We start from the raw sequence: 21602 nt of genomic DNA on the forward strand, positions 1-21602 counted from the left end.
AGAAATTTGTACGAAATATACAAAAATTCTCAAAACACCACAGGAGAACCAATCAATACATACAGTTTAAAACAAAAATAGCTTAACAAATTATTATTATAGCTTTTCCCATTTCGGTTTGCTTGAAATTAAAATTTCACCGTAAATGGTTCGTAAGGTAAGAGCAAATTGTATTAATTAAGTTACTTCGAATTTATAGACTAAAATAAGAGTTGGAGTCGGTACAAACATATATTTGAAGCTTGAGTTATTAATAGTATATGGTATTGTGACTGCAAAACGACAGTGGTTTTACTGCATTCCTGATTTAATATCGTATAAAATAAATTGCTTACGCGCGCTGTGGGACCGGGATTCCATTAACTTAAGTAGTAATTTACCTTCAAAAATTGATATCAATATGTACTATTTACAAAACACTCCCAACTAATGCTGAAAGGATCGATGCGTTTCCTAATGGCACAAGAAATTATTCACAAAATTACGTACACATCTCAATATGTGAATGAAAAATATATATTCATTAATAATATTAAGATTTCCAAAGATCGGCGTTCGGCCAATTTTCTCTTGTTTCATAATCATAAGACTGAGAGTCGGAAATGGAATCGAACTGAATACTGTTCAGTATATAAAAATGTAAGTACACTTTTTTTTTGGTATGCAAGTTTTAAATACCCGACTAGTAGTTTTCAAGGGGAAAAATATTTCGCAATATGAAATCGACACACATTCATTAATATGGCGCACTACTTACCCTTAAAATGGAACTAAGTTGGATTTGTCGAAGTTTTTCAGTTGATTATGTGCATAAATTATTATATTAACGCATCGTATATTATTTAGTCTAAATTTTAATATTTGTTTTGACAATATGAGCATATTATTTAGGCGTAGCAGTTTAAAAATTTAAATTTTGAGTCTTTAAGGCAACGACGTGGTAGCACTGTCAAACAGCTGTTATGGTTATTCACAATAGAAGTGGCAGTGGTGGAATTATCGCGATATCAACAAACTAATTGATGTTGCTATTCAAGCCGTTACGAAAATCTAAATAGTAGATAAATTAAGTTTAAAAATTTGCATATTTATTTACGATAGATGTCAGAAGCTTTAAGATTAATAAAGCATTAAAAATTATCTTATTAGATAATGAGTTTTAATCATCGTGGAATATTTAAATGCGAACTTTGGCGACATCGAGTGTGATAGTGCTTATGTCAACTATCGTATCCAGTTGTATCGTGTATCGTTGATATAAGTTTTATCGATACGACATCAACAACTCTAGTGAGTCTGTTTTTTAGTTATTGGCTAAAAAGGCGTGCGTGTGGTTGTGCTTGTGTGGCCGTCGCTGCGCTCCGCGTTTTCAATATAAGTTTCGGTTCGTGTGTGCGTGCTAATTTAGAGTGAAAATATAATTTTTGTTGTCATTTCAGCAAGGTAACCGTAAAAGCGGCGTACGTTTGTTTAATACCGAGCGCGCGCATCGGTCGATTTGGCAGTGCGACGTGTGCTTGAATGTGTGTGTGTGTGTGAGTGTTGAAGAGTGAGAAATAATTTAAATTAAAGCATAATTCTTTGACTGTTGCTGTTGCCAGATTGCCGGCCTTACGAACTCTGGAATTTAGCAGAAGCGTAAGTTTTTCTTTTATGTACAATTAGGCATCTACTGACTAAGGTGAAATACACGCACACAGCAACAAACAAAATTAGTCATCGTTTTACATAGCAATGGTTTTAATTAAAAAAGTGGCGCGGTCTTGGTCTCCTGTTTCCCGCCGCACCCAGGCGGTTGATTTTTTTCCTACTTACTTCGTCCAACGCCGTAAGAGAGAAAGAGAGCGTGCGGAAGCAACAGTAGGCAGTCGAGAGAGCAGCCGTGTCCACGTGCACATGTATTCGTGTGTGTGTGTGGTGTGTGAGAGAGAGTGTGTGTGAGAGCAGTTGCACAGGGACGTAGTGTGACCTTTGCTTAGGGGGATTGTACACTAACTGGCATTGCAAGTAGCATGAGCAAAGGTTGTTTACCTTTGCTAATAGACGTGTGTCATCGCAACGGTCATCGCCATTACCATCGCATGACTAGTTTGTTGCTTTGGTTTGTTAATCCCTTCCCTACAAGTATGATACGTCTAAGTTTTCCCTTTTTTCAATTCTATTTTCAACCAACATGCTAATGCGAGTTTATTGTGCCGTCAATTGCTTTGCACACAATTAGTTATGTCAATTCAAATTTGCTTGCATCATTGCCAGCGTTGCCTTTTCGCTCTCCAGCTCTTGCCCCCACACACAGGGAAAGGGAGGTGAGTGCGAGAGTTTGTGAGAGTGTGTGTGCGCGCCTGCGTGCTCTGCCCTGCTGCATATTTTAGCGTGCGCAGGTGTCGTTCAATTAAAACTAACAACAACAAAAAAGTAAAAAGAGAAACAATTTCACCCATAAGTGTAAACAATGCGGAAACGTCGTTCAAAAATTCAGCGCACAACACAGTTTTTCTTGTACTGTTTATATTATTCAAAGCAAAAGGTCAGCAAATTAATGTGCAAATAAAAACAAACATATTGTAAAATGTTGTTGAAATGTGGACAACTCTCTTGTTTGCTTTCCTCGACCATTGGTGGTCGTGACATCAATTAACAGCTTCTCGATTTTATTGCTGTGACCAAAGTCAACTCAGTACCCAGCTACAGTGCACTTGGTTATGCATCCAACAGGTTGCCACCCGCTTCCACAGAAATGCAAATATTGGAGGTGCACAAGTCGTTTATATAGGAATTTTTAAAACATTGCACCTTGAGCTTCTAGCTTTCGGCAGACCATTTGCAATGTAAATACCTAAATAGAAAAGTATTATTGGAGAAAAACAACACTTGTTAATGGCAAAATCAATAAATGCATTTTGTAAATTGCGCAAAACTTCACTAAGTTTTGTCAACAAGTCAGCCGCAGTAACTAAAATCAATACACTGCATTTCATTGGCACTAAAGTTCAAGTTCTTGGCTGGCATGTTTGTTTGTCAATTACTTTTGTTAAATTCAGCCTGCCACATGATTCGTAACAATGCTTCTGCTTTTTTTAAGGTACACAACAAACACATGCATATGTATGTATGCATGTAGATATGTTTGTACATATGTATACACACAAGTACAAGTATATATACAAAAGAGACTGCGAATTGCGAGAGCGTTCAAAATACCACTAAATAGAAATTTTTAACATTTCAAACGAGCAGCGGCTTCGTGTTCAAAGTCCAACAAATCTTGCAAGAGGAAGAAGTGGAATTCGCGCTGCTGCCTCCGTTGTTGTCGACGCCACCTCTTTGGCTAAAAGCAAGTGGGCCGGCGATTGTGTGTTTTGTATTGTGCTTTCGACGCTATTAAATATAGCTAGGCTGTTAATGCACGCACGCACACACACACACACACACGCACAAACAAACACACAACATGCTTTAGAAGCACTCTTAGCTAAAGATGCTATATGTTTGTTCTTAGAAATGTATGAAAGCGCATATATACATGTGTATGTATGCTGGGTATAATAATATTATTAAGTTTTATGATAAAGTTCTTTACAACCGGTTTACCTCATTTCAGTTACTGTCCCTGTGACTGCGACTGTGACACGTTTTTACGGTCATTGTACCACATTTTATGCTGGTGCGGCCCTCTCTGTTTGACCGCAAACATCTCGATAGAAAAATATTACATTCATAGACACAGGCATACATATTTAAATACAAATGCACGAGTCGAGCACAGCAGCCAGCATCCAATAATAACAGCCACAAATCGTGTCAACAACAGGTGGTTGTTGTTGTATTTGTTGATATGAAACCAAAGAAGCCGTTAGGTGACTGACGGACTGATTGTCTGACAACGGCAACAGTTGAAAGTCTTCTTCTCTCGCCAACAGCTTCCAGTTTCTTTGGCTAATCCGACTAGCTAAATGTTGCACACAAGCATTTGAGGGTGGGCGTGAACGAGTCTATATTTGTCCATCTTAAAAATTAAAATATAACTTGTTTCACGACTCTCACACCTTTAAAGATCTATACTTCTGAAAACATTCATCATTCGACACACAAATTAGTAAACCATGTCCTTACTAGTTTCTAAACATTCACCATGGCCTCAGGGGGAGTTTGTTGATTTACAGTATGCTTGTATTTATATACTACTATATGTATGTCTAACTGAATAATAATGTTTGCTAATAATCTTCAATACAATTCGTTTTATTCGGTTTGACACCCATGTAGGTATAAATAAGCTAAGCTGCGAAAGGTTTTTTACAAATCGTTTATAAATAAAGATACACTCCAGTAAGGTAGAAGGTGTCTCTTAGACGGGCATGTTGATGAACAAACGGCTGATTTATGTATATCTAAGGCTTTGCCCCAAACCCTGAAATTGTTTGCCTATTTGTTGAAAGAGGAAATACCCTTTTATAAGTATGTACAAATTTCTTCATTAATTAGTTTAATAAATATTTAGCTCAAAATTGGCAACTTCAGCGAACATGCTGGAAGTTTTTTATTGCATAATTTTTGTTTATTTTTTGTGTTGACCTTTGAGCTTTAGTCAATTCCACGGGTGACTTTGACTCAATTTCAATATTTTCGCACATTAATTTAGATGAAAAAAAAAATACAAAAATGATTTTGCCTTCTCCTTTTATGCTTTTATTTTTGAATTGTGCATTAATATTGCCCATAAATTATGTATTTATATTTTGCGCATTTTACTTTCTTTGTTTTTGAGCATAATCGGAGCGAGTATTTTTTTAATTGAAATTTTTTTTCGGTAACCAGTCGAAAACAAACCAGACAACAGGTTATGCAAGTCAAGTTGAAAGCTGTACGAAAAAATTTCACTACTTAGAATGCCAGCAAGAGCTGTTGCAGTAATGAACACAACAACAGCGCCGATGACGACCTAAAATTATTTCATTTAAATATATGCCGCATAATTTGTATGGCCTTATTTATTGTTATTAACAAGTTTGTATGTACTACCTCCATACGAACATACTCACATAAAGACTCATGTAGCTTGGCTTTATCATCGAGTGAATAAAAATTGAAGGGCCCGGTCTACTTGCGCTTTCGTTTCGACATCGAACGCAACGGGTCTTCGAAGATTTCGAACGATTTGATTGAGCAGGCGTCGTCGTCATCATCATTCGTGGCTGCCGCCTTTATTTGGTTTTTCGAAACGCTTCGCATTCCAAGCATTTCATTACGGTTTTCTGCTGACCATTGCACAGTGGGTTAGGAGACCTAATATGTGACCATGAGTCAAATGTGCTAAGCTTTACGTATACATATGTACATACCTACTATATATGTAAGTCGGAGCTGCAACTTCTAACATTAATAAGGGTCAAAAAGGTCCTAACTCTCGTAATTCTTGGAATTTCTAACTCAAATTACGTTTGGTTAGTGATTATGAATGTGTATGCCAAGTTTCAACATGATCGGTCACTTCTGAAGACAGTTATAGCCATTAATGTAATCTCTGCACTCAACTGTTGTTGTTGTTGTTATTGCTTTGACTTAGTTTGTTTGTTTTAATTATTTAACTAATTTAATTTTTTAAAATTTATTTTGAAAATAATTTTTGGTTTCTTTTTGTGGGAGTAGGTGCAGGGTATTTAAGAGTCTACTAAGAGTCCACTAGCATTCCTCTCTGGTTTCTGATATATCTTTAAAAAGGGTCTACTGTACCCGAAGGGCAAAAGGCTATACTAGTTTTGTACGAATGTATGTAACACACAGAAGGAGGCATGGCAGGCACAAAGTATATATATTCTTGATCAGGGTGACAAGCCGAGTCGATATAGCCATGTCCGTCTGTCCGTCCGTCTGTATGAGCGGAAGGATCTCAGAAGGTACAAGAGCTAGAATAACCAAAGTCGGTATACAGATTTCCATAAGCCCTAGGCAGGTCAAGTTTATTTTTTTTATTCTGATACGCCCCCCACTCCCCCGCAACTCGTGTTTTTTTCCATAACCCTCGTAGGTTTTGGAATTTTGAAATGGTAGCTACATCCCGTTAGTGATTATGTGTCTGTCTGCCAAGTTTCATCATGATAGGTCAATTCTGAAGAAAGTTATAGCCATAAATAAAATCGCTGCCCATGCTCTGCTTGTAGCACTGCCCGCAGCTGTTGTTGTTGTTGCTGCTTGGGTTCAACTTTGTGTTGCATACATACACGCATATAAACACGCCGAGACACGACTCTGATGTAAATGAATGCTGTTGAAACCGTACATGAACATGTATTTAATTTAATTAAATAAATTAATTAATATAATTTTTTAATTATTTAAATTTTGTTATTTTCAAATTTTTATTTAAGTAAAAGGGCAACGACTACCATTACCAGTATTCAAAAATTTTAAGAAAGTCTAACGTTGTTTTTTAATAAAAACAAATCTCTTTCTCACCCATTTATGCTCGATCATTTCTATGCCGTTTAGGTTATATTCAGTCCTGAGTATTTTGTGCTTGCAAATCGCTGTGCTTGTTAAATTAGGGTTTTAATTACGCCAGATTCTTTTACCAAATGTATATGAATACAAGTAGTCTCAATTCTTGGTCCAAGTTTGGTAAAAGATTTCATAAATTTCAAAGAAGGATCTGCCTGATTACAGAATTAATGCCTTGTTTGGATAGAATCTGTAGGAATTACAGAATTTGTCGACCAACACGTTCGATATTATAGTCCTGTCGAACGTTTTGAAAACTTACTTACCCCATCATAATTATCATAATTTAATTATATTTTATCTCTTATTATTTAAGTTTTTTTCTTTTTCTTTTATCTTCTATTGCTATTTTTTCATCTGCATTCCTTTTTTTTGTTAGGTCTAATAACTTTTCTGACTACCCTCTGCTCTGAATCGGGGCATAGCTGGCCGTTTGGCAAATAAAATTCCCCCACCGTGTCGGATTCGTTATTAGATATTTGTGTCATTTTTATAGGCTTTTTATTCCTATAGCGTTATTTTAGTTTAAGTTCTCTTTTGTATTGATTTTTTGTTTTCTTTTTCTTTTACATCGACTGCATTGTTTGATGCGATATAAATAATCATCACCAGCTCATAAATTTAACTATTTGGGAAAATATTTGAATCTTTGATTAAAGTTCATAGTCCGGCGGATAGCTAGGAATCTATTTCGAATATTCTGGTATTGTCGTACACAGTATAATTCAAAGAGTTCAATTTATTTCAAAACGTACAAAAACTGCAATATTCAAACATTTTTAATTAGGCTTGTTTCGATTATATTTCAGATTTTATTTGGTACAGCAATAATTTGTGTACAAACAACTAGGGCTTCCATTCCACTGTTCAGCGCACTTGAAGAGTGGTCGTTGAGCTACTTACTGAAATATTTGGCGCGACTGTGTCTGCACTTTTTGTTGGGCTGACCGGTTGGCCTCTTTTACTTATTATTATTATTATTATTTTTTTTGTTTGTTAGTATTTATTGGTGGGGTCTCTGGTGTTCGCTTCGGTCTGGTTAACTCATTGCTTGCACTAATTTCGGGCGCATCAAAAATTAATTGAAGTTTTTCGTAGCTGCTGTGCAGGTGTCTTCTCTTCTCTTCAAGTTTCGACCTCCATATCTGTTCGTTTGTACGAATCTGCCTGAGTGCGTGCGCGTGTGTGTGTGTGTGTGTGTTTGTGTGTATTTGTTTAGTTGTGTGCCCAACTCATTCATAAATAAAACGTCGGGCAGCTAGTTTCTTTATTGTGTCCAAAGTCGTGTATTTCAACAATGTAGGCAATGGGCATGTGAGCACGCCATTTTATTTGCATTTGAAATCAGCGCCAGAGTCTTGCGTTAATTAGAAGCGCACACAAAAGGAATTTTTGTTACATACACACTTCTTTATTTGCAGCAGTTCAGGGTCAAAAGTTTATTTCACTACCAGTTGCTTACCAAAAACAACAACAACAATAAGACACACATACTCACACACAGGTAGATTGGCTTGTCATATCCTCAACTTGTTTGAGATTTTTGATTTTTCTTCTCTTTTTCTGTAATTCGCTTTTTACCTGCTTTTTTGCTCCACGCCGATTTTGTTGCAATTTGACCATGAAATTTATTTGTACGTGTTATTGTTTCCGTTTTGTAAGAAAGCTAATTTGTTTACGTCGATACAGACACACATACTTATGTACATATGTTTTTTGTTTGTTTGTAGCATCGCATCTTGATCGCTCAAATCTCAAAAATAAAACACTAATTGAATATACATATTAAAAGTATGTACTTGTATATTTTTCGACTTTGACCCGCTTTGCGTGCAGTTTTTAAACTCATGCAATTCTCGTGTTGCACGTTAAAGGGCCAATTGCGGCGTTATGCCAAGGTCGGTTGTGCTGCCGTGAAGTACTCTCATATGGACATACAGGTTCTCAAATATATCAACACAAAGCATAAAAATGACATCATACCTGATTCCCAAATATCTCACTTACTAGGCAAACTTAACCAGAACTGCCAGATGGCGAATGGCGGTTCTTTGCTCAGATACTTGTCAAATTTGAAAGGAACTTGAAGAAACACTCATTAGTACATAGTTCTAACATAGACTAAACGTTGCCTAAATTATCTGGACACTCCTTTTCTATGAATGTGCTAAAAACACACCTTTTTGTTTTGCTATGCGCCTGCTTTTTAAGAATAAAAAGTTATTGGCTATTTAATTCCCTGTGCGAGAAGGCTACAGTCGAGCAATCCCGACAGTGATATACCCTGTACCCAAACCAATTACCATAAATAAAATGAAATAAACTCATCTTGCCTGGATAAAAGGTGACTCTACATACCAAGTTTGGTGAATGTAGACTCAGTGGTCTCCAAAATCCAGGCGTTCATCCAGACGGACATACATGTCATACACACATGTCTAGATCGATTTGTCTCGTCATGCTGATGGGGAATATACGCCTTTTACATACTTTGAACAAACTCTACGGGTAGAGAGTATAATAGCGAATTTATTTAAAACGTCGGAAACTGATATGTGAATATAAAATAATTGTGTTTATAGTTTAATTAGTTACTTTATTGTATGCATTTTGTATCTCCGTAAAAAATAAATTAAATAAATTAATTATTAATATATTACTTGCAAAGTAATAATTTTTTTGTAATTCTTTTCTAAAGTATAATAAATATTATTTTATATTATGATGTGCGACGACTGGCTTGCGCATTTAAGTAGCGCCATTACTCTTGGCAGTAGCTGCAATTTTGTTGCCGCTAATAAATGTGGTATGGGCAGATACAAATCGTGTTTATGGTAATAAAAGCCTAACGGATGTGTAAACAACAAATTGTAAGCATGAAAAAGTTCAAATCTAAGATTTCAGCCCCAACAGAAGGTATTAAAATAAACAAATTCAATATGAGTGAGCTACTACTTAAGTATCTAAGAAATTAATTCTACACGAAATAAATCTATTTTATAATAAACATATTTACGATTTGATTTATTACCGGCCTAAGCTAGGGTCGTCCATCATACACGCGTTTTAGCCTCTTACAAAGTTGATTTTGCTTGAAATTAAAATGAAATACAATTTGCTGAAATTTCTAGAAAACATAGTTTTGTCACAAATTCTTCATAAAACATTTCTGCGTTTTTAATATTACTGGTACGGACTAAATTTAAAAATGAATGTTTCCCTCACACTCTGCGGATCTACTCCGAAAAGGATTGAGGTTTACACCCATTGATGTTTGCTAAAGTAGAGGAAAGCGAGATTTTGGTTTTGAAATAACCATTCGGGTTTCAATAATTTTGTACCATTGTATCATTGTAATTGTACCATTCCTTCAGGTTGTTTAGAAACGATATTAATGTTTTCGTTGAATATTTGAATACCTGAATACCATTTATTTGAAATTCACAAACCATTTTAGAATTAGTAGCTATGTAATTGCACGTAATTAAGCAACTAATCAAGTCTGTTATGTTTCAACAATAAGCGACAGTATTTACAAATCAGTAGGAAATTTTTCGCTACGCCGTATAACTGCACAAAGTTGCTGCCTTTTATGTATTTTTGTTCAACCTTCGTAATTCCCCTAAAAGCAACACAAGTTGGTCATACGGCTTAGCACGTCGCTGGCACACGTGCCAATTGTTGCCAATTGGCTATAAAGTGACAACCTTTGCTCACATTTCAAATCCACTCCCAACATTTCTAAATAAACCCACGAAAAAACATGTGTTTGACTATTTCTAGCAAACAATTCCGAATTTGGCGGGCTATTAAATTTAGGTTTGAGAATACGAACACGCACACGCCCATTGTCTCAGAAATTTACTCACAACATGGGGGATAGAGCCCAAAATATGTCGTCTTTAGTTCATTTGCATTCGTAATTTGATGGCGACCCTAAAGTCCCCCGAGAACAGAAAGCCGGAATGAAAAGAAAGCCGAAAGACTATGAAATCAAAATGCCGTTTCCAGTTAGACATCGGACTTGTGTTTTGTGGCTGCATGGCTGAATGTCTGGCAAGTAATTTCCACAAATTAAGCCTAAAGTATGCAAGTAACGGTTTCTTGAATTCAAACAAGTCGGCTCACGCACATACATTTACACACACATTAACGCATTTGAAGTTCGCCTGCAGCGTTGCCAGTTGCATTTCTTCCTACTCTTGTTCGTTCTCTTTCCACTGTCTCTCTCCTCTCCCTCTCTCTTTTTCTCTCTCCCTCTCTCAATCTTTCCGTGTGCTTTGGTGGCACACTTTCGGGTTGATATATTGGCCAAGCCAACGTGGACTGGTTTGTTTTTTTCACACACTTGTTGCATGTGCGGCACAGTGAGCAAATCCCCTGTGTTGGTTGCCGTCTGCAAAACGTCTGCCGCACGCGACTTTTTTCAGAGAGTTGGACCCGCGCACGGGAATTCGCAGTATAAACGAAAGCGAAAGTGGTTTCGGCAGAAATATTGGATAGACAAAGCCAAGCATTGCACAAAGCTGGTCAAAACTAAATGGCCGGCGGCGGTTACATCAGCAGCAACAGCAGCAGTAGCAGAAACATTATACCAGTGGTTGGTCCACCGTGCGGCAAGCGCGCACATAAGATCGGCCAGCAATAGGCGTAACGGACAAAATCTGTTGTTCCCTGTGATGGCACATTGCAACAGCAGAGACGGGTGCGTGACTGATTGTCCGTCTCCCATTTTTTTCTCCTTTTTTTTAATACGACGGATCAATTCAGTATGATCAAAGGTTCTTATTAATTAGTTGTATATACGTACATACGTATCTTGCCTGAATATCTTGTTTAAAAACAACCTCTGGCAGAAAAACAACCTATTTTCCCGGAGTCAATAAAATGTATTATATTTGAAGACTATTTTCTTAAATTAGTTTCATGTTTTTTAAAGCTGTAAAGAAACATAAATTTCAAGCTTTAAATAATTATAATAAAAACAAGTAAGATATGATAGAGTCGAGTGGGCTCAACTCCTAAATATCCTATACCCACACCCACAAAAACAAAAAAGTGCTTACAAATATTTTTCCAATTAAAATAATCAAATATAATTAATAAAAAATGAGGTGGACTATATCCATGTTGTGTCCATTCGTGACCAAAGCAGCAAAAACAAAAAACGGCTTTGGGCAGAGATTACACTTATGACCTAGCATGACAAAACTTGGCATACTGACACATGATCATTTTCTGGAGGGCACATAACCGGTGCATCAGAAAAAAAACACAAACTCGTCCTTTCTCGTACTTGGGAGAATCTGGATACTGAGTTCGGTTATTTTGGCTCTTGTACTTCATGAGATCCTTGCGTTCATTCAGACGGACGGACAGGCGGACAAGGCTATATCGACTTTGTGGGGTCTGCCACGCCTCCTTCTGTATGTTACATACATTCGCACAAAACTAGTATAACCTTTCACCCTTTGGGTACAGGTTATAAATATTTAATTGCTTTGGTACGAATGGTAATGCCTAAAATCATAGCTTCGAAGAGACAACCTTTCCGTATGGGATCAACAAGACTCGGTAAATTCAATAAAAATCACTTGCATAAATACCACTAATTTATTTCGATTAATTATGGAAATGAACTTTTTGTATTGTTTGTCTGTTTTAGGCTCATGATCACGCTATCTGCTGATACCACATCTCTATGCCAAGACTATGTCATGTTTGTCTTTTAGCTGACTTTGCTCTACACTGCTCTTTCTCTTATGTCTTGTTTGGCCTTTCGCTTTGATTTCTGTCTCCGTTGCTGCCGTTGCTGGCCTGCGTCTCCGTTTGCCGTTTGCGGTCTCGAAGTGCAACGTAAGCGTGACAGGTTGTCCGCCTCGCCTGGCTGCAGAGTCAGCTCTGATCGCGGCTGCTGCTGCCGCTTCAGTTAGATTTCTGGCACGCTGGCCATCGGTTCAAGTAGCGCAGCTGCGCCGTTGACTTTGTCGCGACTCACGCGCGTCTTTCGCTCTTTCGCTGACAAGCACACCCAATCGGCTCTACTTAGCACACAACAATGTAAGAATCATGCATTCGTATGTATGTATGTGTGTATGTGTGTATATACTGTAAATAAATATAAACACAAGTGGAACACAGGAACAGTTGCCGATAAAATTTGACGAGCGCATAATATAATATACAAATGTATACATAAATAAATAATCAAAGTTCCTTTTTATCGGGCATGCGGGTTCGTTCGCTTGCTCGCTCTTTCATTCTACCCCTTTCTAGCTCGCTCATTGACAGATTGCATGATTCACCGTTAGGCACTGTTGCAAAAATGCTGATCGGTTCGACGCCGCTGCCTGCTTTGCCGACGTCGCTGCTTGCCTGATAAGATTCAGACGCACATTCAACGAGTCGTCAGTTGGCTTAAAAGCGCGCAAGGCAAAGCATCGCATATAAGCAAAGCAGCGGCTAAGCGTGAGCGTAAGCGTTAACGTCTACCGTCTACCATCCACGACTCTGTTGTTGTTGTTGTTGTGGTTGTTGCTGGCGCGTTGTGTTTGTGTCTAATGTTGGTGTGATTATCTAATCGCTGTAAACGCAGAAAACTATAGAAATAAGGCTGCAGTCTGAATAAAAGTTAAATGTATATGTATATACATATACATACATACATACATACGGACATTATTATAAAGCCAAATCAAATTTATACAGTAAAACTTTCGAAAAGTGAGCCAAACGGGCAGGTGCGTGGCCAAACAAACGAACTGTGTGTGTGTGCACATATATCTGACTCGTTGTGTGTGTGTGTGTGTTTGTGTTTGAAATTCGCATTGTATAAGCGTCCAAAAGTACGCGCACCACCTTGGACACAAACGTGCCAACCAGTTGACAAGTCAACCAGACCAAGACTCAGCCATCAAAGATAAGACAGGTAGGCAGCAGGCAGGCCGAAGGTAGGCAGGGCTGTCAGACAAATTGGCCAAGGCATGCGTTTTAACCGAAGTGCCAAACGATGACTTCCAAATTCGAAGCTGTCCATAAGTGTTTTTGCCGTTTTCTTCCTCGTCGCTTGGGTTTATTAGGCCCTTTGGGTTTATCGTCTAAATTCAATTAGTTGTATTTTTAACGTTCAGGGAAATACCATAAATATGAGTCCAATGAGTAAGCCAATTGCTACTGATAATAAACACCAGCCTTTATCGTAATTGGGAAGCGGCGTTTGTCAGCAAAATTCCAAATATCCAGATGGTGTAAAGGTCTTCTGTGCCTAGGCACTACAGGAAACAGAAGTACAGAAACAGGAAATTAAATCGAGACCGTGATGTTTTATAATACACAGATATTTTCTATCATTTTTACAAAGTCTAAAAAGTGCGCCGTCAGAATTTAATTTAATCTTAAAACAATTAAATCGAAGATAAGTCTGTAAGCTTACAATTATTCTAATTTTGCTTTTAAATACAAAAATTTATTAATTTAAAAGATACAATCAATAAAACCAATTTTAATTAAACCGTAAACTGAGGTATTACTTGTATAAAAAAAACTTATAAATACCAGCTATATAAAATAATCAGGCAATATATGGATTCCAATAAACTTGCTCTGCGTATGGATAATTCAGGTCTACAGGGTGCGCCATCTTGAATAACTTTGTCATTAGTGAACCGATTGACTTGAGTAGACCAGTGTTGATAAATAAAAATATCTCATACTTGAAAATCGGTTGTTTTTTTTTCAAAGATATTCAATGTTTACATACCGACATAAAAGATGGCGCACCCTGTATATACCAAGCTTGGCGTCCCTTGCATATAACATGGGGTCCGCCACACCTCCATTTGCCTCTTACATACATTACATCTAGAAATAAGAATCACCTTTTAAATATACAAGTATTTTAGACTAATGTAAGTTCTAGTTGCGATCACAATTCTGGCAAAAAAAAATTTATTTAGACGCTCAGGCATATGTTTACAAGTAAAATAATTCTTAAATGATATTTGTTGCTTTGACACAATTTTAAAATTCTACGTTCTATTTCTAAAGTCTTATTTGAATTAAAGAAGAAGGAATAAAATTTTCCGAGAAATCTTGAAAATCTTGAAATATTTATTATGCTTTTGAATAATATTTTTATAAAAACATCGCATTGGAATGAAGTTAAAGTAAAATGAATACAACAAAGTAAAATCCGGCAAAGTCCTTTGCTCATTGAGTTTGAAGGTAAACAAGATGCCATGGTGCTAATTATGGCTAATGGAACTCTCATCCAAAATGTAATTGAAGGATTCATAATCAATGTCGGTGGAATCCCCGGATTTAACTTTATATCGAAACTGTTTTTGTTTTGATGACGAACTCTTTTGCAATGCCTTGATTGTAGTATGTGTCATCAAATGTCTCGAAAAAAAATAATTGCTATGGTTCGAACACTCACCCACCAGCGTAGGGTCTGAGCCTGTCTAAACTCAATCAGCTGGCTGGGCTGCTTGTTGCTACCTCTTTCCGATTTCACGCCTAATTAGGTTTTCTAAACTAACGATTAACACTGAATTTGCAATAAACAAGCATTAGACGGGCGAATTGTTATCTCCCAGCGCCCAACTACAAGTATTTCCCGAATCCATGTTGTTGTTGCTCTCTGGGGGGCGTATCTTTGCCGGGCCGCATGGATGCCCCTGTTGACTGGCTCTAATTGATTTGGAAAATGCAAGCGCTACTGAAAACTAGCGAAAAACTGACAATAAACAGATACATACTCGCATCCAAACATACATATACACGTATATAAACATTTGCGTGCGCTTAAGTGACATTTTGGCGCCGCCTCCGATTTCGTTGCCAATCCGTGAGGTAGTCGGATTCGGAAACAGCAGGCGGGTGGTTGGGCACTGTCAGTGTGTGTGCAGCATGGCTTATTGATTGTTTACTTAGACGACAATAAATATAGGTACATCTATGCATATATTCGTTCATATACATACATATGTATGTAATCCACACCCATAAGCCCATTCTGAGTTGTCTTGCCACCAACATCCTCCGATGTCTTGGCTTGTTTGCGAATTTGTTGATTTGTTGACTCGACTTTATCTTTTCTTGGTACTTTTGCCTCCAGTAGAGTATATTATGTAAGAGATGTTGTTGCTGCTGTTGTTGTTGCTGTTGTTGTACACATGTTGCTGCGATTTGTGCCGCTGTGTGTTTACCTCGACCATTTCAATTGTCAACAGTGAGAGCTGTGTTGCGGACGCGCCCATCTTTCGACAAGATCGATCCGGTCCTCAATATCGACCGTCAGATTTCATAATTCATGCAAAACAGCGCCAAATTTATTGGCGCTGCCCGTTGATGCTGTTGTCCGCGTCACCGACTTGAGATGTAAATACATTCATACCATATATGTATGTACATGTACCGAAACGGCTTTATGCTTGGCGTGCCACTGACCCACACAACAGCAAAGCAGCAGCAACAACATCATCATCATCATCAATTGCGACAACAGCTGAAGCAACACTCAACGTTAATAAAGCAACAACAACAACGCACATTTTTTGTCATCGCGATATTGACCAAGAGATAACGCTTATATAACAATTGCTCTGAGCTCATTGTTCATGACATTCAAAATAAGACTGAAGTGGTCAAGTGCGTCGTCTCCTTTGACTCGGAGAAGGCCGTTGCAAGACCTGTTACAGGTTTTTAATTCAACATTAATAGGCGGCAGTACTTAAAGCTTTCTACAATCTGTATTTTCGAAATGAAAACCAAATAGTATTGTTTGGGAAAACGCTTTTAATTAACCACTTTTCTTCCGTTTGTTTTTCAGAGTTTAAAAAACGTAGTTAGTACTTGTAACACATAGTCTTCGATTGTTTTTTTGGAATGGGCTTTTGAAATTGGAATTTCTTAGCCTCTCAATTTATTATGCGTACAACTGTTCTATCGAAATGCTTTAATTTGTTTTCAGGTTTTGGCAAAGGTTCAATTGATTTCCGTTACATTTGACCGTGTGAACATGTTTACTGGACAATATGCTGGTCCTGGAAAGCTTTCAAATTTAAAAGAATTCAATGTATTATAACACAGAGTACAGTTTTCAAGCATTGGCTTTTAGAAATTATGTAGGCCAGTCCGTCAAAAGTTGGGACTTAAAAGTACGATTGCTGCAGACCTCTTACGTGGATTGAGGGGATGTTAGACCAATGGAATGAGGTATTTCACAACAACGAAAGAAAGTTTTAAGACAGGCGATATGAAGATATTTAATTGATATTTTATAATTCTTGTTGGTTGGCTAGAATTGGGATGTTTGAACATCTGAATAGTTGGTTGCATTTAAAACTAAACATAACTAATTTAAATGATAAGTTTACTAAAATATTTGGGCGGCCCCATCTTAAAAGGACTAAAATGGGTTAATAATTAGCAACTAAAAAGAACTTAAATGGGCTAAGAAATGGGCAATAAAAATATTATTTATAAATATGCACTTGGGCTTTACTTACACAGCTACAGGTTTTTTTATTTTTGTACATTTTTGTTCCACAAATAAATTGACATTTATTAGTCAATTTACATATCGCGTGTAAAATGAAGAAAAATGATTCTTAAAACTCGAACCTGTTGAACGCACGCTTAGCTAAACGGTTGATGACCGACGGAGGATGACGGCAACGACTTCGGTGACAATGACCAGTTACTCGTATCTGAATGGGCCTAATCCAAGTGTCCGAAAAATTACTCAAGCACTCGTGCCTTCGATTTGAATTCGTTAAGCCAAACGGCATTGTACCGCCTTTGATTTATTCCCACTGTGGTGGCATTTTTGGAACGCCACCCCCATAATGTGGTCGGGGACAGACGCGGGCTCGTCCCACAGAGGGCCTGAAACAAAGCGCAATCTTTTTGTCTGGCAGCTGACCTTTACTGTCTGCCTCCGTCTGTCAAATATTCACTCAGTGAAGCAGTCGGGTAGTCAGTCAGTCAGGCAGTCAGTTCGGCATTCATTCATATGATTGACGTATTGAAAATACAAATAACCGTTTTTATTGATTAAAGTGGAAGTGCATTTATATCGACACTTGTGTATGAGGCTTACTATTAAATAGCCGCTAATGCATACCTTTCCAATTCCAACGGGCCGTTATGCATTTGTGTGCATCTATAATTTCCTGATCTATCGTGTTGATTAACGTTCAAGTGCTGTGTTTTTCAATTGCATGAATTGTGTTTTTAATGCAATGCATGGACGTGTTCCACGCTCAAAAATAAATCTGCCCACAAAAAATGCAAAACAAAAAGTATAAAAAAAAAAAAAAAAAAAAAAGAAAATGTTAATCGCCGTAACTTGTTCTCACTTTATTTCTCATTCTTTCGATCTACGATACCCCATTGTCAGGTTCAATGTCATTTAAAAGCGGATCGGCTTGTCTTTCGTGCAATCTGAACTTGTTCAGCATCTGTAAATTGCTTTGTTTAAGTCCTGTCCTTTGAAGAGCTTGGAATATTTTTTTTCCCGTAGTGGTTGTAAATTTTCCATAATCATTAAAAAATACACTGACTTCTAGAATAATTGCTTGTCGGCTTGCAGTTGGCTGTGGTTGTTAACTCACAACACTTACACAAAAGAAAAAAATGTTGTCAGTCTATAAATAATTTTCGGACAGGGTTTTTCCACTTGCCATACAATTTTACACCACCTTCAACAATTTTTGAGCTCAATTCTTTACAAAAATTGACAACTGTGTTTTATTGTCGTTGCAGTTAAGACCATAGACATCAATTTAGTAACATTCCTGCGTTTACAAACCCCAAAAAGTAACAACAAGCAATATGGATATACTTTTGCACGATGCCTACGCCTGGTACAGAGACCTCATGGACAATAAGAGTGGTAAGTGTCTGGGCGATATTGCACCCGAACTGTACATTTACACTGATGTTGCACTGATGATTCCATTATACAATCAGCACGTTCTGCTTCTTGTTATACCCATGGGTTCACGCATATGTATATCAAGATGTGTGATCTGACAAATCGATTCATTCATGCCCATCTGTCCATTCGTGCGAACATCGAAAAGATTATTACAAACCAAATAAATATTAGAGCAACAGATGCAGAAATTACTTTCGTTTTATTGTAACTAAGTTTGGTATTTCACTTGAAACTCATTTGAACTTTCAGACCCGCGTGTCAATGACTTCTTCTTGCTGTCATCGCCACTGCCCACGCTCGGAATGTGTGTGTTCTACGCCTACTTTAGTAAATTCCTGGGACCAAAACTGATGGCCAAGCGAAAGCCAATGGACTTGCGCAAGGTGCTAGTCTATTACAATGCGATACAGACAATCTTTAGCGCGTGGATTTTTTATGAGGTATGGTGGCAAGTCCGACTTTGACTTCGACTCCGATTCCGACTCAAACGTGTGAATATTCAATAAATTTTCCTTTTACAGTATTTGATGAGCGGTTGGTGGGGTCACTACAGCTTTAAATGCCAACCGGTAGACTTTAGCAACAGCCCCTTGGCCATGCGCGTAAGTTTGTTTGGAGTCCATCCTGAGCGCATGAAACTAATTGCCTCTCTCTTTCTATAGATGGTGAACATTTGCTGGTGGTATTACATATCGAAGTTTACAGAGTTCTTTGACACGCTCTTCTTCATTTTGCGTAAGAAGAATGAGCACGTATCAACGCTTCATGTCATCCACCATGGCTGTATGCCCTTCTCGGTGTGGATGGGCTTGAAGTTTGCGCCAGGTGCGTAGCCCTAGCCAGACTGCGATAAGATTACACTTTTGGCTTGGGGCGGCATATACTAATTAAAAATTCTGCTTATCTTTGCTTTATCCCTCATCAGGTGGTCACAGCACTTTCTTCGCACTGCTCAACTCATTTGTACATATTGTAATGTATTTCTACTATATGATTGCCGCCATGGGTCCAAAGTATCAGAAGTACATCTGGTGGAAGAAATACCTGACCACCTTCCAGATGGTTTGTAGAACGCACCATATTGATGGTGGAAATATTAATAACATCGATGACTGTTTCAGGTGCAATTTGTGGCCATCTTCACGCATCAGTTCCAGTTGCTGTTCCGCGACTGCGACTATCCAAAAGGTTTCATGGTCTGGATTGGTCTGCATGGCGTTATGTTCCTATTTTTGTTCTCCGATTTCTACAAAGCCAAATATCTGAATGCGCAGCGTCGCCGTCGGCAGGCAGTAAAGGCGAACGGGCATTCCAACGGACTCCAGTCCAATGGCACATCAAAGCACTTGGGTTCAGGCGACGCCCCGCTAGCCAATGGCGGCAACAAAGGCGCTTGTATGGTACGTGCACGTCCAAATGGGATCAAGAATAGCTAGTCCTTGAAACCTATTAGGCTGAACGCAAAAGCAATCTAATCGGCAGGCCCAACCACTCAACAAGCCATTGTTTGTCAACTTGAAAATTCTAACTAGCTAAGTTAAACAAACACATAACACAGCGCACTTGCAAACTTTCAACGTTCGGCGTCGGCGGGGGCCGTTTCAATTAACGCGCACATGTGAAACCGGATGCTAAGGCCCAATCATGTTGGTGGTGGTCATTAGAAAACCAAAACCATCCACATGCTAGCTGAGCTCTACTGTGTGTTGAGAGTGTTGAGTGTGTCGAGTGTGAATGCGAGTGCGAGTGCTCACAATGTCGCATTTGAACTTTGCCACCATTTTCATTGGGCTACAATGCCACTCGAGTTAGTTACTGAATTGGCGTTCACACAACTGAGACTAATAACTTAACTTAGTTACCAGAACGGAATTTGTCGGTATTTAACATTTTCCCAAGAGTGCTCAACTTCCCCAATACCTACACCCTACAGAAGGGAAGAAATAGGTTTTTAATGAGAAACTTAGAATATCCAAGAAATGAAATCTAAACATAGCCTATAAATTTGCAAATCATTTCAATTAATTTTAAATATTTTATCTACTAGAGAAAGAAGTTTGTATTTGGGTTTTTGAATAGATTGCATTAACTAATTTATTTATATAAAAAATCGGTGAATTGAACGTTTTCTCTTCTCTACAATTGCAGCCAGTTTTGGATGATGAATACGTCAACAGCAATGGCAATGGCAATGCCAATGCCAAAGTCTTCGAGGACGCCGCCTTCTTCAAGGAGGGTGGTTTCTCCACGAACGATGCCATCTTGAATCCGGATAGCAGTAGCTCTAGTCTGCATCAGCGCAAAGTCAAATAACTACTACTAAGACCTACTACGATGATATTCATAAAGATTAATTTAAGTGTTTAGCATGTAAAATGGAGAACAAGGCAAAGTGGAGCAGCAGCTACATATACAAGTATAGCTATGGCAGAAGCAGATACAGAAGCAAATGCAAAAGATGACCGTTTGCATCAAAATAGCAACAGCAACAACAAAAACAGCAACAGCAACAGATATTAAGATTTTTATGTTCTTTTTAATAATTTATATAAGATTGCAAAAGAACAAAATACACATAGCAGCTATGCACACCAGATGTTAATGGGATCACATGAAAACGCAACAGCATTTATAGCTTTTGTATATAATGGAAAAGTATATAACAGAAACAGCAAGAGAAGCAAAAACAATAACAACAAACGTAACACAACCCCACCCAGCCATTAAGTTAACTGAGCAAATGGACACTAGAGAAGAGAAAGAACAAACATAAAAAACAGAATATAGGCTACTTTTATATATACTATATATATATACATATATATATATATTTACTACGATACAAACCAACTCTATTTTATACAAGTGCAAATTATATAAATGTTTAAAACTCTCCCTTGACATGCGATATAACAGAAGCAACTAAAACCAACTAACTATAATTATGCGTGTACTCATTTGCCCGATATACATATACTTGTACTATAGTACATAAATACGTACGCATTTGCAGAAGATATTTGTAAAAGTATTTGTGTTTCTCTGCCCATTTGATATAGCCAAGCGTATGCTAAGCTAGCGACAAGGGCATTTTATAAGTACATGCTGAACATTCATATATAACTAACTAAACTACTTTACGTTACACAAACCTAAATCT

The 21602-nt window shown here is 37.7% G+C and overlaps 1 protein-coding gene across 1 annotated transcript; it reads left to right on the plus strand.

The window, feature by feature from the left end:
• Window positions 1-1428: 1428 nt before the first annotated feature.
• Window positions 1429-20755, plus strand: LOC115625078 (elongation of very long chain fatty acids protein). Its single transcript, XM_030519968.1, has 8 exons — window positions 1429-1638; window positions 18268-18397; window positions 18692-18882; window positions 18964-19044; window positions 19105-19267; window positions 19368-19504; window positions 19564-19842; window positions 20591-20755. The coding sequence occupies exons 2-8, from the start codon at window positions 18337-18339 to the stop codon at window positions 20753-20755; spliced, it is 1077 nt and encodes a 358-aa protein (XP_030375828.1). The 5' UTR covers window positions 1429-1638; window positions 18268-18336.
• Window positions 20756-21602: the final 847 nt, after the last annotated feature.

This window comes from Scaptodrosophila lebanonensis, unplaced genomic scaffold, assembly GCF_003285725.1.
Source record: "Scaptodrosophila lebanonensis strain 11010-0011.00,11010-0021.00 unplaced genomic scaffold, SlebRS2 tig00000072-arrow-pilon, whole genome shotgun sequence".
Taxonomy (NCBI): Eukaryota; Metazoa; Arthropoda; class Insecta; order Diptera; family Drosophilidae; genus Scaptodrosophila; species Scaptodrosophila lebanonensis.

Excerpts from the sequence above, each read along its gene's own strand:
- LOC115625078 (XM_030519968.1), top strand. The coding sequence starts at position 18,337 with ATGGATATACTTTTGCACGATGCCTACGCCTGGTACAGAGACCTCATG. Across the intron at positions 19,268-19,367 it reads GGGCTTGAAGTTTGCGCCAG|GTGGTCACAGCACTTTCTTC; the intron begins GTGCGTAGCCCT and ends ATCCCTCATCAG. Across the intron at positions 19,843-20,590 it reads GCAACAAAGGCGCTTGTATG|CCAGTTTTGGATGATGAATA; the intron begins GTACGTGCACGT and ends CTACAATTGCAG.